At 39.3% G+C, this 26,984-nt stretch overlaps 1 protein-coding gene across 2 annotated transcripts in view; it reads right to left on the reverse strand.

The window, feature by feature from the left end:
• Positions 1 to 26,984, reverse strand: part of slc8a4b (solute carrier family 8 member 4b) — a 115,454-nt gene that overhangs the window by 57,732 nt on the left and 30,738 nt on the right. For both annotated transcript variants that reach the window (XM_052091362.1, XM_052091370.1), the window contains exon 2: positions 1,185 to 2,268. In XM_052091362.1, coding sequence (XP_051947322.1) covers positions 1,185 to 2,234 — 1,050 coding nt within the window. In that variant the 5' untranslated portion in view covers positions 2,235 to 2,268. The remainder of the gene's footprint in view (positions 1 to 1,184; positions 2,269 to 26,984) is intronic.

A 26,984-nucleotide genomic window follows, 5' to 3' on the forward strand; every position in this document is an offset into this window, starting at 1 on the left:
TTTTCACAATTTTGGTGATGGGGGCGTGGCCGAGCATTGTTTGCAGAGAGTGAGGCTGTGAGAGACAGAATGGTAAGGATTGACACCTGTGGGAAATCACCTCTAACAGCTCTTTTGTGTTTGCAGTGAAAGTGGAGAGGGATAAAAAGGGCAATTCAGACCGCCGGAGAGAGAGAGATGCACAAAGTTGCGTGTGTGACTGTGTTTAACCTGCTGCTGAAAAGCAGAACATTTTGTGTAGAATGCTGAAAAGTGCCCTGCTTCATAAAAAAGAAAGAAACATTTCAAAGCAGCTTAACATACATGATGCTGTAATGTCTTAAAGTCTTCATTGTGCAGTTTAAATGAATTACATTTATAAACACAAACACAAATTATTGTGTTTAGCCCCCTAGTGAGCAAGCCAAAAGCAACTGTGATAAGGAACACAAAATTCTGAAATGTTTACGGAGAAAAAGAAAATAACCTTGGGAGAAACCAGGCTCAGCTGGGGGAGACGGTTCACCTTCTGGCAATATAACATGAATATAATAGCAATATGAGTTATCTATGTGTAGTTAAACTCTTGGTTTAAGTGAGTAAACAGAGTAAAACTAAAAGTATTTTGTATAAACTGTAAGATTAATGATTTAGGGGCTTTGAAGTCCATTCCAAATTGACTGAGGAAGTGCACGTAGATGAAGTGTTCTTTTTTATTTGGCTGATGAAAGCTAAAGCTGGCGTTAATTTATTGTCTATGTATTCCATTTTAAGAGAGTGCAGTGGATCCTATGACCAAGATGATGCAAGCAGGGGTCAGTGAATGTGTGCTGGATGTTGCCTATGATGCTTAAATAAAATATAGCCCAATTTACTTGCTTGGAGAAATAAATGATAAAAAGAATGATCTATTTCGGGTTCAGGTCGTGTTCGGGCTTACAATTTGATGGTACCATTTTGGTCAGGTCATGTCACATTTTAAAAGGTAAGGGCTGGGTTTGGACTTCAACTGAATGCCAGTGCAGACCTCTATCCCCTGGGGGTCGCTGGACCCCAGTTTAAAAACCCCTGATCAACACAATAATTATCACCCCGGATCTACACAATTATTAATCCTCAACATACCCACATCAAGATTGTACCTATCATCTCATGTTGTTTTGTGAAATGTCTGTAGATTGGCTTTGTGTACCATGTGTTTGTACCTGATAATTGGCCATCTCTATGAGCTGCTCCATGTCCTTGTCAGGGTGTCTCTGCTTCAATTCTTTCAGAGTTCTTGCCATATCTCTTCTGGCCTCGTCTTCTTGGTCCCGTCCATCAAGCCCACCTTCCCTGCCGAGCACTCCATCCAGATGTGTCGCCATTCCATCAATTTCCAGCATGTCCATCTTTGTGAATTCCCCATCCTTGGCAAGCTCCTCCCCTGCCTCGGAAACAATGATTCCGCGACCCTTGTTGGCTCGGTAGCGTTTGCGGACATATTTGTAAATAAGCAAACGACGGTCCGCAATCCAGGCCTGGACCACACAGAGAGGGAAGAAAAGGAAAGTCAACACTGCCTCCCACACTTCCACCTCACCAGGCGAGAACACAGAGAGGATGAGATACAGCCAGATGTAGGCGAACATGCTCCACGCAGCCGTCACAAAAAAAACTCGAAGATGTTTGACCTTACGTGTTTCACCATCAGGTACCACATAGACACAGATGCCAATGATCACAAACAAGTTGAAGGCAGCGCTGCCCACGATGGTGCTGGGACCAAGAGATCCAGCTTCAAAGTGATGTCCACAGACCTCAATGACAGAAAGCAAGATTTCAGGTGCTGAGGAACCCAAAGCCATGAGGGTTAAATTGGAGACAGTCTCGTTCCAAATACGAACTGTAGTTGTTACGGTTTCCCCATTGGGTCTCTTTGTAGTGATCTCCTTTTCCTGAGACGTTATAACTTCGATAGCAGTCATGAAGCGGTCGGCAATGATCGACATGCCTAAGAACATGTAGACAAGTGCCACGAGGTACACAATGGCACGGGCTACTTTGTCGCCAACTGAAGGATTCTGGGGATTCCAAACAGGCAAAAGGACCCCATCTGTACATTCTTCATTTTGGGAACAGTTGGAGGTAGATTGGGGTGCATCGTCGGAGTCAGCTTTAGAAGTGGTGGAGAAAGAAAGGAAGAAAACAAGGAGGAGGAACAGGTGAATGAAGGACAAGGGGGAAAGGTGGGATGGACCGAAGGATAAAGGCATGGCTGGTGTCTGATGGTTTGTGCTAGAATGCCACCTAAGGAGAAGCAGAGAGAGAGGGAGAGAGAATGAGTGAGAGAAGAAGAAAGAAATTACTCAGCTTTCCGCTAGCTTGCATTTTATTTAAATAAAGAGTCTACAAAAACAATGAGAAGGTTAAAGAGAAAAGACCAGAATGTAACGGCCGATAGACTCAAAAAGTTTTTTTTTTAATATAAATTAAGTTATATGTTAAGGTTCTAACCTTTGACCATTCTAAAAATGTCTTTGATGAAGTGTATTTTTTGGGTTCCTTGATTGTGTCAGCAATAACAAAGATGAGACAAAAAAGATACATCATGATGATAATCAAATGGTTTTATTCAAACATACTCTTGGCAAAAATATGACGTGAAAAAAACTCTGCTACAATATATTAACAAGGCATCAGCACTGTTTTTTATTCTTTTTTTTTTTTTCAAAGAAATAACCATCTAGAAAGAATTGATTCAAATAATCCATTCATCGTATGTTGGAGAGCTGAAGAGTTGAACACCTGTACAATACATTTTACTAACTGGTTAATTACCTTCCTCAAATGCATCCTTTATATGTGAGATTAATCAGCTATATTCACAGCATAAACGTTTATATCTTAAATCTGCACAGACAATAAATCTAATGATCAGGTGAACTAGAACTAAGTTACAAGAATGCAAGTACTCGTGAGTACACTTTATCTTTAAAAACATGCTATACGTAACACATTATCCTAAACGGTCTATTTGTGAGTAACTTCTAAAGAGCAGCAAATACACTCATTTTCTTAGGAACACGGTGAAAATCCCAGGATATCAGCAGTTATACAAATACACAAGACACCAACAATCATACCACGTCGAAATCACTGTGATACATTTTTCCCTATTCTTGATTTGAACATTAATTGAAGCTCCTGACCCGTATCTGAATGATTTTATGCAATGCACTGCTGCTCCTTGATTGGCTGATTAGATAATCCCATTCATTTGTAGGTGTAAAGGTGTTCCTAATAAAGCTCAGTGAGAGTATTTCAGTATATTCATTATATGTTTTTATTTCAGGTTTTTAGGACAGTTTATTTATGTTGTTTGATCTTACATTTGATCAAACATTTTCAAATTGAATATGTTTGATACATGTTTAAATAATTGTAAATAGTTTACATTTTCCAAAATACTTCAATATTTGGTGACAGTTGGGTCTGTTACAGTTTGATACATGTTTTTTGTCATTTTCAACATTATCATCAACTATAAAATCTTATTTTTGTCAACTTAAATTATATGCCATTTTAGTCACAGTAAAATTTACTAAAAATAATACAAACTTTAAGATGAATTTACCACTGCTTTGGTGCAATTAAAGCCCCTCTCTGTCTCCAAGTTTATGCCGTCTCTATTTTTCTGTTTCAATGCATTAATCCTCCTTCATACAAGTATCTGGCATCATTCTGTCACAACTACACTATATCTCTTTCTTTCTATGCTACATCCACATTTTATCAGCTCCCTCTTTTCATATTGACATGTTTCTTGCTCTAGTTTCTAAATCTTTTTCACCATTCCTTTATCCCTTTCATCAATTCACCACCTTTCCTTTCCTTGCCTTTTTAACCCCCTCTTCATCACCCCAAAAATCCCATCACATATATAACTTTACAGAACAAACAATTTTAAAAGCAAACAAATCCTGAAAAAATACATGCTTCTAAACAGTTATAAAATGTGAAAAATAAGCAAAATAATTGCTTTTATAAACGCCGACAACAGCAATATGTTGAAAGCAGTTCAATGAATAAACAATTAGTCCACAAAGTAATATAAGTTACCTGTTGGCAGTTATGTGCATTTATAGTCATTTTAAAATAGCTTCGAACATGGCTCATCTAATTGTTCAACAGAATTTATGGTCAGAACTATCCGTTTCATTACAGGAAATAAATGATATCATACGATGCAAATAAAACTTTATATGGATTATAAAACAGAACTGGAAATGTGTGTTTCCACAATTTTGTCCAACAGCATAATCAATGTATTTATACAGTCAGGTCCATAAATATTGGGACATTGACACAATTCTAATCTTTTTGGCTCTATACACCACCACAATGGATTTGAAATGAAATGAAGTCTTTAACTTTAAATCAAGATGTGCTTTAACTGCAGACTTTCAGCTTTAATTTGAGGGTATTTATATCCAAATCAGGTGAACGGTGTAGGAATTACAACAGTTTGTATATGTGCCTCCCACTTTTTAAGGGACCAAAAGTAATGGGACAGATTAACAATCATAAATCAAACTTTCACTTTTTAATACTTGGTTGCAAATCCTTTGCAGTCAATTACATCCTGAAGTCTGGAACACATAGACATCACCAGACGCTGGGTTTCATCCCTTTTGATGCTCTGCCAGGCCTCTACTGCAACTGTCTTCAGTTCCTGCTTGTTCTTGGGGCATTTTCCCTTCAGTTTTGTCTTCAGCAAGTGAAATGCATGCTCAATCGGATTCAGGTCAGGTGATTGACTTGGCCATTGCATAACATTCCACTTCTTTCCCTTAAAAAACTCTTTGGTTGCTTTCGCAGTATGCTTCAGGTCATTGTCCATCTGTACTGTGAAGCGCCGTCCAATGAGTTCTGAAGCATTTACCTGAATATGAGCAGATAATATTGCCCGAAACACTTCAGAATTCATTCTGCTGCTTTTGTCAGCAGTCACATCATCAATAAATACAAGAGAACCAGTTCCATTGGCAGCCATACATGCCCACGCCATGACACTACCACCACCATGCTTCACTGATGAGGTGGTATGCTTTGGATCATGAGCAGTTCCTTTCCTTTCCTTCTCCATACTCTTCTCTTCCCATCACTCTGGTACAAGTTGATCTATGTCTCATCTGTCCATAGGATGTTGTTCCAGAACTGTGAAGGCTTTTTTAGATGTTGTTTGGCAAACTCTAATCTGGCCTTCCTGTTTATGAGGCTCACCAATGGTTTACATCTTGTGGTGAACCCTCTGTATTCACTCTGGTGAAGTCTTCTCTTGATTGTTGACTTTGACACACATACACCTAACTCCTGGAGAGTGTTCTTGATCTGGCCAACTGTTGTGAAGGGTGTTTTCTTCACCAGGGAAAGAATTCTTCGGTCATCCACCACAGTTGTTTTCCGTGGTCTTCCGGGTCTTTTGGTGTTGCTGAGCTCACCGGTGCATTCTTTCTTTTTAAGAATGTTCCAAACAGTTGATTTGGCCACACCTAATGTTTTTGCTATCTCTCTGATGGGTTTGTTTTGATTTTTCAGCCTAATGATGGCTTGCTTCACTGATAGTGTCAGCTCTTTGGATCTCATATTGAGAGTTGACAGCAACAGATTCCAAATAGCACACTTGAAATGAACTCTGGACCTTTTATCTGCTCCTTGTAAATGGGATAATGAGGGAATAACACACACCTGGCCATGGAACAGCTGAGCAGCCAATTGTCCCATTACTTTTGGTCCCTTAAAAAGTGGGAGGCACATATTCAAACTGTTGTAATTCCTACACCGTTCACCTGATTTGGATGTAAATACCCTCAAATTAAAGCTGAAAGTCTGCAGTTAAAGCACATCTTGTTCGTTTCATTTCAAGTCCATTGTGGTGGTGTATAGAGCCAAAAAGATTAGAATTGTGTCGATGTCCCAATATTTATGGACCTGACTGTATATCATATAATCATAATCATATATTCTTTTAGATCCACACATAAATGTGCTTCTAGATTAGCTGTGATGTCATCAGTGCATTGTTATCACTGTGTTATTGGTCTAATGGACTCCCTAATTTGTGTGTGTGTGTTTGTGGTTTGGGTATTATGTTATTTAAAAGTGGTTTGCTATAAAGGAGAGAGAGCGAGAGAGAGAGATGACTTGAGTGGAGAGAGTACAGCTTTCCAATGCTTAAAAGCACAGTGCTGACTCAGGACACACACAAGATAAATTAAAGAGGTCTTGAAGGCTGTGTACTTGGAAGAAAAGATTAGTTTGTAGGGTCAGCAGCGATTATTGATGACATACAACCATTTTTTTTTTTATCATGTTTTGCTGAGATTGTTTGTGTGTGTACATCAGTAATTTACTCAACATGCAACATTTGTTCCTCTAAGCATGAAATCTTGTATTGATTCTACTTCTGTCATTAATAATCACCTACAACACTGTAGTATCTCCAATACCACAAGTTACCTATATACTGTACCTAAATGAGGACAAACATACATAAACTCACTACTGTAGCTGTGATCCAACATCACTACAACCATTAACAGGACAAATGTGCTAAACTACAATTCTCTGACCTTAAAGAACAGATGTGACACAATAGGTAAGGGAAGCCGGTGGACTTTCTGGTGCCCCCCTAGGGAGTTGGTGCCCTAAGCAGACTGCGTAGTATGCGTATAGGGAGCGGTGGTACTGCATATTCTGTCATAAATATGCCTACCATTGATTAAACACTGCTGGAGTATCTCAGCAGCCAGGTTCAGAGTCTCCTTCGCAGTGTTTGATTTATACCCAGTGTTTCCACTGTGGAGTCACTTGTATGCTAATGACTTTACATTCATCACTACACATGACGCTTGAGAGTCGCTCATGTATTCCGTGAAGTATATGTCATGTATTGTACAGTGACTTGATAGAAGTGTGTTTGTGAGTGTATGTAGCTACAATTCCAAAAAATGAATGTGTGCTAATGTATGTTACATGACTGACCACTGAAAATAGATTTATATTTATGCTAACTAACAATGTGAAGAATTTTGTTTATCATATGACCATGCGTATCGAGCTGCATCTACAAATATCAAAATACTAAATTTATCTGATGTGGTGTGTCTTTGAATTGTTCGTGTGACTGTGTTTGTATGTGTGTATGTGTGTGTGTGTGTGTGTGTGTGTAATACAGTTTTGCTCCCAGAATAAACTATATGACGTGTGTGTGGTCAATACATCAAAATCTACTTGCACTGTGGAAATTAATAGCATTTTAAACCACATTTTTCGCTGTCGTTTGCTGTCCTTTTCTGCATATCATGGCGCCGTTTTGTGGTCTGTTCTGCATAACGCGGTGGCTCATTTTAGCTTAGCACGGCCCATTCGGCACGTTTCACGGCCGACCAACCTCCTAATGGCCAGTAAGCCCCTGATCGGCCCCAAAGTGCGTCGGCCCACCGGGGAAATGCCCGGTATGCCAAATTACCAGTCCAGCCCTGGTTACTTACTAACCCAAGTCAAAAGAGCCCACCTAAATCTAAATTATATTCTCTCCCCTAGATATGCCATAGGTCCCACCTTCAAAGTATATCTAATGGATTATTTCATTTATTTATTTATTTATTTTTCCAGTTTTTTTGTCTGTTTGGCAAAAATAATAAGCCCAATCATTTAGAAAAGTAATACAGTGGCTCTCCACAAAAAAGCCACACAATTTGGGGTATAATCTTCATAGTGCAAACATTGTAGGATGAGTTGCATTTAAGTTAATATTCAGGGTTAGGGGATACTCTTATAAAGTAGGAGCAATTATAATAATAGCAATGCTTAATGCGCTCGTAAACAGAAACGTTTAAACACTTGTTTTAGAGCAGCAGTTGATTGACAGGTGAGGGGTGGTGCTTCACTGCTGCCATTACGGATACAGGATGGATTAGCATTTACACCTCAAACGTGATGTGGACACATGCATTTTTTTACCACATTCGTATGTGGGTTCTGTGATCCGATCACAAAATGTTTGAGACCCCGTTTAGACCTGTATTTAGGGCTGACCACATGGGAACGGATCACCCGAAACATAATACCAGGTGGAAACGATGTCAAATAAATATATTTTTTTTTATTTGAGTTACACTGACATCAAATTTAGTTGGGTTTACCCAATTCAACTAGGTTCTTTCTACACAAAGTGTTTGTGTTGAGATTACTTAGTAATTTTAAGTTAAGAAAGCTCATTTCAAACACGTGGAACCACTGTCCATTATTGAAACATGTTCAGCCAAAAAGCAATTTTTTGGAGAGCATATTTTTCTTATAAACTAATTTTTTTTGTATTATTATAAACCTTTTTGGTGCTGGTCTAGCTGGTGGATCAGTATAGCCATGTTGTTCGCCAGCAAAACCTAGCTTAGATGAAATTGGTCGACCGGAATGGTTTTTCTGATTATGCTGGTTAAGGATGTCTGGCTTTTCAAAAAGCCTTGTTGGAACATCAGCACACCAGCATGCCATGTTGTGGACCAGTAATCAAAGCACTTCTGACCAGCTATTCTGTTTTTTTGTTTTTTTTTAGCAGGGCCAGGCAAGTCTTGTTCTTTATTTGGACAACTCAATACTATAATCCAAATTCCACCCTTCCCTCCTCATCACTTACATGCAAACTATCCAGCCTGTGTCTCCCTCCTTTGAGTTAAACCTCAGTCTCTCCATTGGAGGTGAAACTCTGAACCCGACCCTACCACAGTGTGTTCTAAATATGGTTGAGGTAGAAGGGAGAACACCCATGGATAGGCTTGGAAAATCATACATTTGAATCCAAGGCCAGACTCTGACTGAGTAAACATTGAAAACACCAGGCACTTTATTTGGCCTCCTTGCAAAGCAGCTTGTAATATATATTTATTTTTCTAGAAAGAGAAAGTATCAGCACTGACTGAATTATTTCAGTCAGGACCTTTTTTTAAAAGATTGAGAAGACATTGAGGAAATTATTAGTGTGTTTTCCCAATATGTCAAGGGACTCTAGCACGTGCGTGCGTGCGTGCGTGCGTGCGTGCGTGCGTGTGTCAAGGGCAGACAGGACATGTGGTGGAATGGTAATATGGCATGCTCTGAGATGCCAACCCTTCAATAGTGAGGGCACAGAAGCATGCTTCATCCAAACAAACACACACACACACACACACACACACACACACACACACACACACTACCCTGGTGGCTATACTTGTGAGGACTCTCCATAGACATGTTTTGTATACTGTACAAACATTATATTCTATCCCCTAAACCTAATCCTAAACCTAACCATCACAAAAAATCTGCATTTTAACATTTTCAATAAAAAATGGTTTAGTATGTTTGTTGAAGGCTCATCATCCTCCCCCTTCCCCTTCTACTAATGATGTTTGAAATGAGCAGAGCTTTTTGTGTTGGCTGTCAGTACGTTAAATAATCTTCTAAAAACGATTTCATGACTTATCAATAGCTCACTCCTGAAAGTATAATCGAATTAGTTCACCTTACTTAGATTTTTCAAGGCGATCTGTTTGCATGCTTTTTCTAAATAAACGTACTTATTTGGCTCACGTAAACTTAATTTAAGTAACGTTAACTAGTTACAGGTAAACTTATTAAAGTTTACCTTATTAAAGTATCATTAGTTTTATTTAATGGATTGATCTTATACTGTATAAGGGAAGTTATGACTGGAATCTAAGTTTTCCATATGGCATATTGGATTCTCCTCAGTACTTCTTAGTGCACATAAATCTAAACCTTTGTAAAGTACAATTGAGTAAAGAAGAATGGCTTCAATTTAACAGGCTCCAAGTTCACCAGAGGTAACACTTATCACCCTCATGAGTGCAGCCATTTCTGCAGCAGAAATGCTGCTGGTGTAAAAGCACAAGCGTTGTGTTTACTGCAAAAGTTGTCATGACAGACTGCATCAGAGTGCTGTGTAAAACAGGCATTAGCATGTTAAATACATCCAGGTTGGAAGCACTAGAGTGTGTAGTTTAATAACTATGCTATGGTTAGTAAAGCATTTGCTCAACACAGCAAGCAATACATTTCATGTGCAACAGCTACCTGTCATCATCGTTAGCTCAAGCGTCACTCTTAAAGGTAACCCCCCAAAACTCCAACATAGAGAAACTCTTCTAAATCTCAACATAACAAAACATTACACCTTAACAAGTTTCGCCCTTTATATTCATCTTGCACAAAAACACAAAATAACATGTTATTTTAACATTGATGTCCCATGCAAAGCATGCTGGATAATGGAAATTCCATTAACACCACGAAAAAATATTACTTTAGTCCTCAAAAACACAAATGGATTAAGTAAACTTCCATGTTACAAACTTAGATAGAATGTAATGAAATCAAGATGTGACAGAATGTTCTAGAATTGTGTTGCTTTTGTAAACTGAACAAGCAACAAAAATCCTCTCACCGCTAAATGCATTCTATTTTAAAAACAGCTTCACTGGAGAAGGACAAATATTGTAATGAGAATATGAACATTGCAGTAATTTGCCTTGTGTTGTTTACTGGAAATGATATACTCCTAAATTTAAAGGGCTTTTTACACTCTGCTTAACACTATGTGTCACAGTGTGTGGAGTTGACAGAAGTGCAGGAATGAGTGAGAAATAAACCCATTTTATTAAAGAAAAGAAAACAAACTTAATATACACCAGAATAAAGACAATCACTAGGATCAACTAGAATCAACCAGGAACACGACAAGAACAGACATCCTTGCTAAAAAAAACAAATCAACAAACACAAGAGGGCAGAGGGCACAATATATAGAGGAACACCCATGAGGGACAGGTGCAGAAAAATCAACATGACAAGGACTAAACGAGGAGGCGTGGCATGAGGAAACAAGCAGGAAGGGAAAGCAGAGCCATGGCAGAAAACACAACAGAGCCATGCGCTAAAACACAAGACATTCACAGAAAGGAGAGGGCTGTATGACAAAGGTCGTGACAATAGGTCTATTTTTTACCCTGTGATAAAGGGATAGTTTACCCAAAAAAGAAAATTCTGTCATCATTTACTCACCCTCATGTTGTACCAAACCCTCGTGACTTTTTTCCACTGAAAACAAAAGTCTCACAAAAGTCTAGCAAAAAGTTGCAATGACAGTGAATAGTGACTGAGGCTAATATTCTGCTAACATATCATTTTGTGTTCCACAAAAGAAATAAAGTCATAGAGGTTTGGAACTAGTGCTAATGCGTAGTGGGCTAAAGCAAATAACTGTTAATCAGAAGGTCACTGGTTCGATCCCCACGGCCACCACCATTGATTCCTTGAGCAAGGCACTTAAATCCAGGTTGTTCCGGGGGGATTGTCCCTGTAAACATTGCACTGTAAGTCGCTTTGGATAAAAACGTCTGCCAAATGCATAAATGTAAATGTTATTTTGGTAATCGAGTAGTCTAACGAATATTCCTTATTTTTTGACAATAAATAATAAATATGTAATTCAAGCTGACAGAGATTGAAAGAGATTTATTTTATTTTTTTTAAATGCAAGATCAAATTTTTCTTTAACTTGTTCAACAAAATCTAGATATTTTAGTTTAAAACTCAAATATGAGAAAACAGTCCATGAAAATAATATATATATATATATATATATTTTTTGGAAACAATGTCTACCCGCCAGTCTTATTTAGGATGGATTATATTCATGTTTGATCTATTTCATTGAGATATAAAATAATTTTTTTAGAAATCACTTACATGCAACACAGAATATAATATTAACAGTAATTGCATCATTGAGAGATACTGTACATGTTTCCACTCATTTCTCCTTCAGGTAAGCCAAAGTGTCTGTGGGGTGTGAGAAGCGCTGCTGTGTGGCACTAATGGCTCACGTTGATTTTTCACTGACAGCATACTGAGCTGCGGCTTTTTTCAGTACATGTGAATATGACCATGAACTATAAAATATTTATTGGAAGTGGGGCATTGCGAACTATTACAAAATGAATCATCATGAAATCTAAGTTACTGTACATGAGGAAGATCACATTTACATTTAAACTGTAATTAATTTACACAGAATGGAACACAAATTCCAATCTGCAGAATATAACCTCATTAAATCGTCCAGATTCAGTCAGATTTACTGAGCATCCGTGTGCATCCGTCAATGCGCTTGTAACCTTTTGCATGTCCGACGGACATCTTTGTCATTATATAATTTTATGTTGCTTCATAAAATCCTATATTGCAAACGATTGTGTAGATAAATTTGTTTAGAATGCATTCCCATGTGTTTTTCTCAGTTCAGCGTGACACTTGCGGAGACGAATGGCTCACCGCCTCTCACGCATCTAGACACGCAGCACCGCACATCGCATTCAGATGAGCAAACCGAGTAATGGAATTAAACCGAGTAAGCGTGACAGCTCTATTTGGAACAACATGAGGTTGAGTAATTGATAAACGAATTATTTCATATTGGGCGAACTATTCCTTTAATACCACTGTTAACACTGTGTACAGTGTGAAATCTTGAAACCTGACCACTCAGCATTAATTACATTAAGCCAGAGATGAGAATGATATGGGGTTAACAATTTAAGGTGTGAAAAGCTCATTAGTTTCCCTGTGAAACAATAGTGAACCCTGCAAGGTTCCTTGGAGCATTGAGCCCTCAAAGAGTTTAGCTGGAGGTACACAAGCTGAAATCCACTATAAGCTGTGTAGGCAGGGCCACAACACACATGACCTGATTTTGGGATTAGGAAGAGTGCCAAGATCTACAGAACCTGCTGTCCTCACACCCTCTAGCCTGAATGATTCAGTTTGACATGTCAAACATTTTCATATACTGAAAGAAACTAACATTTAGTTTAGCTAGTTCAGTTTTGATGTTTTACAATGTAAGCACACAAAACCTGTCAACAACATGTCCAGGCCATATTTTACCTCAAACTTAAAACAAAGAAACATATAATATGTGAGAATTATTAATCTCAACATGCATCCCTTAAAATGTGTGAAAATAAGGGTTCTTAGAAGAGAACAAGAAAGAGATAAGATGAAGAGAGGATCTACTTGCGGATGTGTATCTGGAATCAGTTTCATTAGCAAACAATTTATTTGGAGGCTTTTTAAAGGCCAGCCATCAAGACTGACCTTGGAGAAACAAGAGTATTTGAGACAGAGAGAGATCTTTGCCTTTACTCTCCACGCTTCTGTTTTATCATTTTCCCCATCATGTCTGCCCTCTGTGATCTCATTTCACCGCCACCTGCATTTCCTCCATTTCCCTCCTTAAAAGCCTGATCACTGTCAGAGGCTACAGAGGTCACATCTGTCCTACACCAGCACAGTTTGGGCTGATCCAGGAACAGCCTCTGAAAGTACATTAAACCTGCCTCTAACCAGCTGGCACACATTCAGATTCAGGATCTGCCAGCCAGCCAGAGCACCTTTTCTAAACTGTCTAAACTGGACATCAGACCTTGAGAAACACTATGTAAAGTTGTCAAAATGACATATTGTGTATGAAAGGCAATTCTTTCATTTAACTAAACTATATTGAGTTGTCAAGCTCTCTACTGTGATATATTCATATTTGTTGAGATTAGTGGCATTATGTCTGCCAGGTAGTGCTGAAGTCTATTACTGTTTATCATTTTGTTTTCCAATATGATAAACAAAAAATAATTAGAAATTTGCTTTGCATGGTCTCTTCGGAGTGAGCAATGCTCAAATTCACATCCTCAAGGGTTATAAGAAAACATCAGCTATATAAAATAACAAAGAAGTCAAACATTTCTCAAATGTTTACTGGTTTTTATTTGCCCCTGAAAAGCATCAAAGACCAGCTTAGACAATCATGAATTACCATGCTGGTCCAAGCTGGTTTATGCTGGTTAGTGCTGGTTTGGTACTGGTCTAGCTGAAGGAAAGCATAGTCATGCGGTTCACCAGTGAAAAATGCATTGAGTTTTGAGCTAACAAACCTGCATCAGTGTGGAGTAGCATGAAACAACTTACAAATTATAGGACCCCTGCCACCAACTCTGTGTTGGACCAACAACTGGCTGATGACCTGAACGTGTTCGACTGTAGATTTGAAAGGCCCAATCTCACATGCCACACCTGCTCTGACCTTCACTTCACACAAACACCAACACCTCCTGCAACACCCCTCCTACTACTCAACCTCCACTTAAGATCTGTGAAGATGATGTGTGCCATGTCTTCCGAAAACAAAAGACAAGGAAAGCACAGGACACAGATGGTGTTTCACCCGCGTGTCTTAGATCCTGTGCTAACCAGCTGACCCCCATCTTCACATTGATTTTCAATAGATCACTGTAAAGTCCCATGCTGCTTCAAATTTTCAGTCATCATTCCTGTCCCAAAGAAACCAAAAATCACAGGACTTAATGACTACAGACCTGTCACCCTGACGTCTGTGGTCATGAAATAATTTGAGAGACTGGTGTTGGCCCACCTGAAGGACATCACTGGACCCTTTCTATATCCCCATTCAATTTGCTTATCGAGCAAACAGGTCTATGGAGGATGCAGTCAACGTGGGATTACATCATATCATGCAACATCTGGATAGACCAGGGACATATGCAAGGATCCTTTTTCTGGACTTCAATTCAGCTTTCAACACCATCATCCCAGCTATAATCTAGACTAAACTACACCAGCTCTCTGTTCCCACGTCTATCTGTCAGTGGATTACCAGTGGATTTCCTTTCTGATGGACAGGCAGCAGCTTGTGAGACAGAGGAAATTCACTTCCAGCACCTGTAAAATCAGCACTGGTGCCCACAAGGGATGTGTGCTCTCCCTACTACTCTTCTCCCTCTACACCAATGACTGCATTGCAAAGGACCCCTCCGTCAAGCTCCTGAAGTTTGTAGACGACACCACTGCCATCTGCCTCATCCAAGATGACGATAAGTCTGCATACAGAAGGGAGGTTAAACAGCTGGCTGTCTGATGCAGTCAAAACAACCTGGATATGAACGCGCTCAAAACGTTGGAGATGATTGTGGACTTTAGGAGGAACACCCCAACACTGACCCCCCTCACAATTCTAAACAGCACTGTGGCAGCAGTGGAGACATTCAGGTTCCTGGACACTACCACCTCACAGGACCTGAAATGGGAGACCCACATTGACGAAATTTGTGAAAAAGGCCCAGCAGAGGTTGTACTTCCTTCTCCAGTTGATGAAGTTCAACCTGATACAGGTGCTGCTGATACAATTCTACTCAGTAGTCATTGAGTCTGTCCTCTGCACTTAAGTATCTGTCTGGTTTGGTTCAGCCACGAAATTGGATATTAGAAGACTGCAAAAGACAGTTCGGACTGCTGAGAGGATTATTAGTTGCCCCCTGCCCTCCCTTCAAGAACTATACACTTCCAGAGTGAGGAAACAGGCTGGAAAAATCACTCAGTACCCCACTCCCCCTGCCCACTAAATTTTTGAACTGTTGCCTTCTGGCCGGCGCTACAGAGCACTGAGCAACAGAACCGTCAGGTACAAGAACAATTTTTTCCTTCAGGCTGTCCATGTCATGAACAGTTAAAAGTGCTTCATTGAGCAATAATTATGTGCAATTCACAGCCTAGTCCTTTTTAGATTTATACAACATCTTAAACCTCTTTTGACATTACATTCCCTTGCACTGCATATAACAGATTTGTATTTTGATTGTGTCTGTGTGTGTATATGTGTATATGTGTGTATATGTATGTATGGGAATAATATATATACAGGGTTGGGAGGTTTACTTTTGAAATACATTCCACTACAGATTACAGAATACATGCTGTAAAATGTAATTTGTAATGTATTCCGTTAGATCACTCAAGGTTAGTAATGTATTTTAAATACTTTGGATTACTTCTTCAGCACTGGTAGATTTTTTCACTTGTTTTGATTATAAAAACTCTGTCCAGTACAGTAATACAAAAGACACATGTTAAAAAATACATTCTCTGAAAAACCTAAATATCTTATGCAGTGTTTTTTCTAAATCAAGATAAATAAAAGCGATTTTGATTTAAGGATTTTTTGATATTTTTACAAGAATACGATTTCTGCCCTAATATCAAAGGTCTTACTAGAAAAAAAGAAATTATGATCCACAGTGAATTTTCTATATTAAAAAAATAAGATTGTGCTGAAAAATAGCATTTTAGCTTAGCATAAAGCTGACAATTTACACAAGGTTTATTTCTACTTCTTCTGCTCCAAACTTACTTCAAATATACTTCTCTGTCTGCCCGTATGAATGTATTTATAAGAAAAGTGTTTCACCGCTGTTCAAATCCACTTTGGATCACATTTATATGTATAAATGTTTTCCATCTGAAAGGACTAAATATTAAATGAAACAAATGACAATAAAATGCAAAGTAATCTCTTCAGTAATCAAAATAATTTTAGAATGTAACTGTATTCTAATTACCAATTATTTAAATTGTATCTGTAGTGGAATACAGTTACTTATATTTTGTACTTTAAATATGCATTTCCATTACATGTATTCTGTTACTGCCCAACACTGTATATATATATATATATATATATATATATATATATATATATATATATATATATATATATATATATATGTTTTGTCTTACTGTGTATTCTATATATACTTTATTTTCTATTCACTTTTTTTTATTATTATTATCTATGTCTTGTTGCTGTTTTGTATTGTTTGTGCACTGGAAGGTCTTGTCACCAAGACAAATTCCTTGTATGTGTAAACATACTTGGCAATAAAGCAGATTCTGATTAAAGGTGAACTCGTTATGTTTTTTTTTTATTTAATTTTAATTTAATAATTTTTTGCTAATTATAAACTTAAAGAAAAATAGTAATAGTAGTAGTTTTAGTTATTTTTGAAAAACATGTTTACATTTATGTGCAGTCATGAGATGAAGATGAAGACTGTAGTCATATAATTCTGGGAGAGAGTTCCACCATCTTGAGATTGAGATGAAAACGTTTTCATAAGTGGAAAAAATTCAACATGGCTGACTGCAAAAATTGCACTTTTTACAATGATATCTACAAGTCCATGTCCACGCAAATGTGTTTTAGTTTTAAAATGCATCTTTTTCTCTACATATTAGCAAGCCATCCATTCTGAGACTATGTTTTTAACAACGAAAACTCCATGTGGATATATTTGAAAACGCTGTCTTTACTTTGGAGTGTGGACAGGGAAAATGTAGGTATCTGAAAACATATTTATGTATTTGATGTCATGTGGTGCAGTCATGTGATTTATTCAACCCAAACAATCAAGATGGTGGCCAATGTTGCAGCACTGTTGTTTTGTTGGTTATTCGCTTAGCATTGTTAAAAATAAATAATTCTTTGTACAGCCTTCACACTAAATTCCTTCAAAGGCGACGGAACACAAGGAAATTGCGTTTCAGACTATACATGGAACGGCATGCGCAGTAAGGGGATTTAAGGGTTTTCATACATTTCAATGTGGGCGAGAAACTTTTGGAAAAATCTTGAAACTGCCAGTGTGTACAGAGAGTGTTTCGAAAATGAAAACACGGTTTTCAAATGTATCTGTATTAACGTATGCATAGCTTTATTCTGTTGCTGCGGATGCTGCTACGCCACTAGGTGTCAGCTCAACATTAACAGGCATTTTACTGAGTGCACATTTAAAGGGTTAGCTCACCCAAAAATGAAAAGTATCCTAGAATTTACTCACCCTCAAGCCATCCTAGGTGTATATGACTCTTCTTTCAGCCAAAAACAATTAGAGTTATATTAAAAAATATCCTGACTTTCCAAGCTTTATAATCAGAGTGTATGGTACCTTCGATTCTGAAGGCCAAAAAAGCGCATCCATCCATCAAAAAAGTAATCCATAGGCTCCAGGGGGTTAATAAAGGCCTTCTGAAACAAAGTGATGCTTAAGAAAAATTGTAAGAAAAATATCCATATTTATAACTTTAACTATATCCACTTGCTTCCACGTGTTCACAAGAGAGTCGAGTTCCGGCATATGACGTAGGTGTAGCGTAAGCTCCAGTGAGAAGTAACAAACATGGAAGTGCAGAGGACAGAGCAAAACACAATGCCAGTCACTAATTTGAAGACAACAACGAGGATTTTTAAAGAAAAATGTCGGAGGATTTCGATATAAGAGAAGAGGAGTTTTTTGCCCAGCCCTATTTGTTGGAACAGGAGTACACCAACCTGGAACTCTAGGAGATGGAGGAGGCTGCAGCAGTGGCACAAACAAAATAATCTGGTAGAAGGAGAGTACGGGAGATGGGGTGGTGCTCATGCAGAAAATGTGAGGTAATGCTAACAGAGGCTGAGAGTGTTTACTGCCATGAATGGACGATTGGAATGACTGGATAGACGCACGAATGCACCATTTTAAGACTAATACAAATCTACAGTATAGCAAAACAACTCACTTCTTTTCACCATTTTCCTTTGCTGTAAACAACGCGTGCTTCCGCGTTCGTCACTTCTCACCAGAGCTTACACTACGCCTACGTCATACGCCGGAACTTGACTCACTTGTGAAAGCGCGGACAGCCGTTACCGGAAGCCAGTGATTATAGTATATAAAGTTATAAATATGTATATATTGTTTTTACAAAAGTGCATCGCTTTGCTTCAGAAGGCCTTTATTAACCTCCTGGAGCCATATGGATTACATTTTAGATGGATGGATGCACTTTTTTGGGCTTCAAAATCTAAGGTACCATTCACTCCCATTATAAAGCTTGGAAGAGCCAGGGTATTTTTTTATATAACTCCGATTGTGTTTGGCTGAAAGAAGAAAGTCATATACACCTAGGATGGCTTGAGGGTGAGTAAATTATGGTATACTTTAAATTTTTGGTTGAACTAACCCTTTAAGAAGCCTGGTGGGGACATTAGCACACCAGCATCCAGAACACAACGTATTACTAAGGCACAGGCTCATCCAATTCCTAACTGTGATCCCTGCTGACTTCTATGCAAACTCAATGAGGCAGAGAGAAATACATGCATAATAGGGATTTATTGGAGCTGGAGACCAAATGTGGCCATTGTGTAGCTCATAGTGTATCCCTCAAAAACTCAAGATAAAGGACTCGCCCCATCAGTCTCACAGCCAGACACGCTGAGAGACGCAGGCGATTATATTTCATAATTAGCTAATTGCACGCCTGGCAGCTTATGATGATGGCGAATGGTTGTCTTGTGTGGTGTTGTGGCCATGCATGTTAATTAGATGTTAATGCTTGCTGGTAATTGTTGTGTAAAATGTAAGATTGGACAAGAGATAAATGCCCACATGGTCATGATTGTGATCAAAATAGCAGCTTTAACTGTGAATTGAACTGTGCGTATATTTGTGTGTGCATGTGTGTTTGTTTATGTATGTGTGTGTACACCTGTGTTCACCTGTGTGTGTTATGCTGACGAAGCCCTCAGAGCATGTCCACTCATGGATGAAAGCACCGCAGTGCATACTAGATCAACCTTCACGCAAATACACAGTGAGAAACTATGAAAGGGGCAGGAGGAGGAGAAAGGTCACACTGGGACATGAAACAAGGTTTAAAAGTAGATAGAGAACAAGAGCATGAACAAAAAAATAAAAAGAGATGAAAATGAAAAACAAAGAGTGTGAGAGAAAAACAAAAGACACAAAGAGAGGCAAACAGATAGATAGTCGTGATGTGCATGAGTACTCAAAAATGACAGTCCACCCCTGCATCCCCCTAGATCTGGCCCTGGTTTGAAATGTTATGGAGACATATTTTTAACTGCTTTTTTAGGTCTAGCAGTGTGACGCATGAGCTGCTTGGCTCAAAAAGTATTTTATGATACTTTTGGGTGCTTTAATAAGCTATAAAGTGAGGCACTATCAACTGTTGAGAAGACAGACTGGGATATTCATTAAATTTTTTGCTTTTGTGTTTCTCATTTGACAGAAAGTCATACAGGTTCAGAATGATATGAGAGTGAGTTAGTAATGAAAAAAAATTTTCCTTTAAAAATGTGAAGCTCATGATGCGAGACCCTGAAAACCATCTGATGCATGTGTGCACAGACCCTCAATTAAAACCTAGTGCAGAATTGATTTATGCTGCATACAGTGATTTGGATCTCCTGCACGTTTCAGAAGGGAACATATCAGCAGTGGGCGTGGCTCAAGTTCTCTGACCTCTATCCAGTCTAATCTAAGAGCAGTGAACACTGCGAATTCCGGATGGTGACCTTAAGCTGCAGCTGAATCGTGCATCTGTTTGGACAGGAACAGCAAGCTCAGAACCAGGCAGCCCACTACGCACAAAACAAGCAGCTGGCAGCTCAGCAGGAGAGAGTATTTGTGTGTGTGTGTGTGTGTGTGTGTGTGTGTGTGTGTGTGTGTGTGTGTGTGTGTGTGTCAGCGTGTTCTGTATGTGCCCTTGTCATTGGAAACCAATCATTATATCAAAAACCTCAGTTTGTGATACATCTGTAACTCATCTGAAGTCGCATTCACAATACCTCAAACTGTCAAAAAATAATTAAAAAATATACATAATCCAATCCACACATTTCACTCAGATTTATTTCTGAATTGACAGAATTTAATTGACAAGAAAAAAAACATCTAGGTTGTGGATGTAACCTCCGTTCCCTGATGGAGGGAACGAGACGTTGTGTCGAAGAAGCGACACTTGGGGTCTCTCTTGAGCGCCGAATATGCCTCTGAGCTATGAAAAAAGGCCAATGGGAATTAGGCAGACAGTATTTGCATACCCCGCCCCTGGACATATGGGTATAAAAGCGAGCAAATACGTCGAGTTCATTCAGGACTTTTCTGAGGAGCCGGAAATGGTCCGGCCACTACAGTGGCTCGGCTCAGTGACATGGCCGGGAGGACACAACGTCTCGTTCCCTCCATCAGGGAACGGAGGTTACATCCATAACCTAGACTTCCCAGTCTGTAGCTCACTTCAACGTTGTGTCAAAGAAGCGACACTAGGGGTTTAATTCAAATCGCGCCATGCGCTGAGCAATGTACGTGAACTGCTGACACAAGAGCGGGCAGGTATATTTACATGCAAAGGTGACAGTTGTGTCAGACTGCACGTACCATTCCCCAATGCCCCATAAAAAGATGGCCAGGCCTCTTTTCTCTCTATGTTTCCCGCATAGAGCCAAAGCGGCTGGGGCCCTTACACGCATCGTGGGAAGGGGGTCTTACCCAGTTTCCTATTCTTTCAGGGGGAAAAGACCCTGCGGAGACCACACCTGCCCAGGGATGGGGAGGTAAATTGGCAAGATACATCACATGGGCCACTCAGGTCACATGTGGAAAAAATGGCATGGTGGTAGATCCAGCCTCAAGTAGGGGGGAGTTGCTACAGCACGGCGACCGGAGGGCAGCTGGAACTGCCTAAGGGAGACGCGGGTCCACTCGCAAGGGGACCGTACCATGGAAAATACACACGGGAGGAGTCCACACAGGAGTCCGGAGTGGAATGGGTCAGCGAATTCCTCCGCCGAATTGCAGACCCATAGGGCTATGGAGGAGTCGTCCAGGCCTGGGTGTGGTAGGCCAAAGAAATGGCATCCACTACCCAGTGGGAGAGCCTCTGTTTGGAGACAGCGTTCCCTTCCCGCTGTCCACCAAAGCAGACAAAGAGCTGCTCAGAAAGTCTAAAGGAGCCACTTGGGTGACTTGTTCCTCGTCCTCCCTGACCTTGCACAGCACCTGTGCAAGAAGGCTCACTGTGGGAAATGCGCCTCGGCGCGACCGCCGCGGAGGATGCCATATGCCCCAGGAGCCTCTGGAAAAGTTTTAAAAGGACCGTTGTGCCTGGCCTGAAGGTGGCGAGGCAGTCCAGCACCGACTGTGCACACTCGTTGGTGAGACGTGCTAACATTGAGACTGAGTCTAACTCCATGCAAGAAAAGAGATACTCTGAACCGGGGTTAGTTTGCTCTTTTCTCGGTTGACCTGCACTCCCGGCAGGGGGCAGGTTTGTGATTGAGGAGGAGGTCCTGTAGGGGCGTCCTCTGGACTCGTCAGAACCGGCCAGCCGGGTAACAGTCCGGCAGCGCCGTAGGCTTTGGCTGTTAGTGATGACGTTGTCCTACAGGCCTTGGAGGGGAGTACAGGGCGACCCCGCCAGGTGGTAGGGTTTTCGGGGCATAGGTGGAGAGCAACAGCCCTATCCACCAGAGGAATCGGTGTGTACACGTGGGCCGCTCCGCCATCGAGAGTTGCGAGAGCGGATGAGCGAACACAACGTCGAAGTGAGCAACAGACGGGGAAACATATATACAAGTATATTCACAACGTTTATGAACTCTGACTTTTTTGGGGTCAACAGAATATCTTTTTGATAATTGCCCTGATTAACTAACCAAATAACAGGTACTTATTTTCTTGTGCAATCTATCAAATTGCTTGAGCGCGTCATGATGCATGCCATCAATGGGTGTTCTTTGAATTCTTTGTTCTCAAAGTCTCTGTTTTGCTACAATGACAGCATGATGCACAGCACGAATCAGATTAATACCTACCTTTCATTTGTAATTATTTGCAATTATTTTTCAAATATTTAAATCTGATTCTGAAAAGATTTTCAGGCTTGAGGAATCACATAGTCACTTATAACAGAGCACTTAACATTTAAACACTAAATCATTTATCCAATAAACAACATTGAATGTTTCCTAATTACAGAAATAGTTGAAAAGTGCTGCAATGGCATTCTGCTAAACTTTTCCTTTTGTGATCCATTGAAGAAAGAAAATCATACATGTTTAGAATGGCTTAAGAATGTGTTAATGAAAACAGAATTTCCATTATTGGGAGCACTATTACTTTAAATTATATTAAACAGAGTTCTCCCACTACAGTGTTGAATTGATTTTACAGATTGCATTGGGACTAATCATCAAGCGAATGATTCAGCCACTACTTCTGCAAGCTCATTATTCCTGTGGCTGCCTGCACGGTTCATGGCCAATAATAGTATTGATCTGTCCCGGACTTGAGGGTCAGGTTAAAGGCAGGTGCAGTCCTGAAGCCATTTTACTAGACTGGTTAACAACCGTGCTTGTAAATTTCAACCTACAGGATCACTAAAAGAGAGGTTAAGGCTTAGTGAATGGGGAGAAATATATGCACCATGACACAGATAGAAAAAGGACGTCAGGAGCTGAGGGTGGTGAGATGACACCGACAGTGTAAGGAGAAAGAGAGAAAGTGAGAGAGTGAGAGCTAAAAAAGAGACATAGGGTGTAAAAAGTAAAGAGATGGAGACAATAGGAAAGACTGAGAGAGTGAGAAAATAGTTGCCAAATTTAGAGAAGATAAACCTTCCCAATCTAATTATAATTATGAGAGAGAGAGAGAGAGAGAGAGAGAGAGAGAGAGAAATAAAGAGAGAGAGAGAGAGAGAAGCTACAGTTAATTCAGCAAGGACCAGTTTAAGTCAGGGGGTCTTGTCGGTTGCATCACAAATGAAATGCCATAGACTCTGAAAAAAATCCCAAAGAGTTCCAAAGGCTCGAGTCCGAGTCAAGTCCGATTAAAATGCATCCAAGTCTGTGACAAGTTCAAGTCCATTATGTCTGAGTACGAACTCGATTACCCCAACTTTAATCATATCTATAGAAGTTAGACAAGTCGGGTAGATGGACAGGTTGCCTGACATATTCTCATCCTCAAAAAGCATGACCAAAACTCAAAAATACAAACCAGACTGCATTAAATATGGGTTCACTTGCAGCGAAGATAAACATGGTTTATGACAACCACAATATCTTTTGTGCGGTAAATTACTAGCATCTGAGTGCATGAAACCATTGAAATTCAAGAGACATTTAGAAACCAAAATCGTCATTTTTTGGAAGACCACCCCAGCACCCCCCTAGATCTGGCCCTCAGTAACAGCAAATGTGAATCTTATGAAAATTTTGCAGAACAACATGTAGTTACACAATAAGTACATTATTGTATGCATATACACTGTTAGTATTTTCATGTTAGTACACACACTCTAAACAATGCTGGGTTATTTTTTCAACCCAAATGCAGGGTTGGGCCTTTTGGGTCATTTTATTGGGTTATTTTCTCTATGTTGGGTAGTTTTTGGTTAGTTACTGGGTTAGTGACTGGGTAATTTTTACTGACAGTTGGAAATATACACCCCTCCTCCCACCCCAATGCGACAACCCAGTGGTGGCATCAGAACAACCCAGCTGATGAGTTACCTGACACAGGCTTTTTGGATTTGGTCTTCAGGAGTGAGCAGTTCTCAGCGTGGACAAACTGGATGCTTTGTTTTGTGAAATAAGGTTTGTGTCAGGGTTTTTATCTAAAATATAATTACTGTACACAAGAAAATGCAAAGATACCGTTCCATAATCAGAACTGGATCACATATTACATCAAATGTTATTATATGTCACGCTAGTTTTGTGAGCTATTATATGAACTGGCTTTACTAGTCTGTAATGCCCACTTGTCAATGAATAGGCTTGTTTATGTTTTCAGATTTTTTATTCATGCAAACATCCCCTTTCAGCAAAATTTGTCTTTTTGAATCCAAAATATATCACCTACATGATTCATTTAGTTCATACCCTGTTTCACCCTGTCTACACCGGATACGAGGGGTCCATCGCTGATACGAAGGCTGTTTCACAACACCCACATCATGAGCTTCAACACATCGCTCTGCACAAGTGTCATGCAGGTCTTCATCCAAATCCATCACACATTGGTGTGCATGGTAAACACTGAAAGTATGTATTTGAGTTTAAAGTAGAAAATACTCAGGATAAAAAATAAGGTAACTATCAATTAATAAGTCAATTATGATCCATTGAATATCAAATCAAAATCTGAGGTCTTTTTTGCACTTTAGAATTCAAGGCTCTGACGCTGGCATACAAAACAGTCACTGGGTCTGCTCCAGCAAACCTAAAATCATTTCTGCAGAACTACACGCCCACCAGAAGCCTTTGGTTGGCTGAGGAACAACGCCTTGTCCTACCAACACAAAGAGGCTCCAAAACACTTTCCCGGATTTCAGTCTCATCATACCACGTTGGTGGAATGACCTTCTCAACTCCATCCGTGAGGCTGACTCACTCACTGTCTTAAAAAAACTACTTAAAACACATCTTTTCCATGAGCACTTAACCAGTCACTAAAAAAAAAATTGTTGCACATTAATCTGTTTTGAATACTATTCTGATGCTAGTGAAACTTTGTAGTATGGCACTTTTCATGCCACTGTCTCCTTAAGATGATTCGCTTATGTTTTCCTCGTTTTTAAGTCGCTTTGGATAAAAGCATCTATCAAATGAATAAATGTAAACGTAAAACCATCACCAGTGAGGCAAAACTGGTGCAAATTTCGACCTGTTATTGCATAGAAACATTTACATACAGTATATTAACCATGCTTCCAGTACTCTGATGATTGTTAGATTGCTAACATTATGGGTTGATATCTTTCTTTAACCTTTTTTCTTTTCTTTCTTATTGTCTTTTTGTAGGTTGGAAAAAATATGGTGGAGTACCTCCAGGCTGAGATATCAAGGCCTTATTCCCCTACATCCTACTCTCAGCAAAACAGGCCTGCACATAGTTCAATTGAATTCTTAATTACATTTTTTACATTTTATGGATTTAATTCATTCCTTACATAAATATATTTTTAGTAATAGACACTAGAATTATAAGTAACATTTAAAGGAAAAATTCACCCAAAAATTTACATTCTCATAATTTACTCACTCTCATGTCATCCTAGATGTGTGACTTTCTTTCTTCTACTGAACACAAATGAAGATGTTTAGAAAAATATCTCAGCTCTGTAGGCCCATTCAATGCAACTGAATGATGAAAAAAACTCTGAAGCTCCAAACAGCACATAAACGCAGCATACAAGTAATCAATAGTGGTTAAATGACTGTGAAAGTGAGAAAATACATTTTCACTTTCACATCTTAAAGTCACATGTGGCTTTATTTCTTATTTCAGATGTGAAAGTGGAGATTTAATTTAAGGAAGGATTTAAATATTGATCTGTTTCTTACTCACACCTATCATATCACTTTTTTGTGTCCGTCTCTCATTTACTCACCCTCATCCCAGATGTGTATTCCTTTCTTCTGCTTCTTATTTGTTTTTGTTCATAATATCTCAGCTCTGTAGGTCCATACAATACAAATGAATGGATGCCAACATTTTGACACTCCACAAAGCACATAAATGCATAATAAAAGTTATCCATATGACTCCAGTGGTTAAATCCATGTCTTCAGAAGTGATATGATAGGTGTGGGTGAGGAAAAAAATCTATATTTAAGTCAATTTTTGCTAGAAATTCTTCACCCTGCCCAGTAGATGGCGATATGCATGAAGAATGTGATTAACCAAAAACACAAGAAGAAGATTGACTGAGCAGGGAGGAGAATTTACAGTAAAAATGTACTTAAATATTGATCTGTTTCTCACCCAACCTATTATATTTATTCTGAACACATGGATTAAACAACTGGAGTCATATGAATTAGGCTACCTGTTACGATCCCTAGTTGTCTGCCCCGTGTTTTCCGTGTCACAGTCACCACGTTTACCGGTCTTCACCACTATGTCATTGTTCGCACCTGTTTGTCATTTGTATAATCATGTGTCTGTGTATTTAAGCCCTGTTTGTTCCTCCATTACCCTGTCGTTCGTTTCAACTGTTTTGATGTCCCATGTTCAGATGTTTGCTCGGTTACCTGTCTTCCCGTGTTCATTCCAGCCGTGTTCAACCAGTTCGTGTTCCCTAGATGTTTTCGTGTTTTTAGTTTCGTTTTACCCATCGTGGTTATTTCCTTTGTTCCTGTTTGTCTTGTTCTCACTCTTGTCAAATAAAACCTGCACGTAGATCCAACCTCCTCGCCTGCC

The sequence above is a fragment of the Xyrauchen texanus genome, chromosome 2 (genome assembly GCF_025860055.1).
Source record: "Xyrauchen texanus isolate HMW12.3.18 chromosome 2, RBS_HiC_50CHRs, whole genome shotgun sequence".
NCBI lineage: Eukaryota > Metazoa > Chordata > Actinopteri > Cypriniformes > Catostomidae > Xyrauchen > Xyrauchen texanus.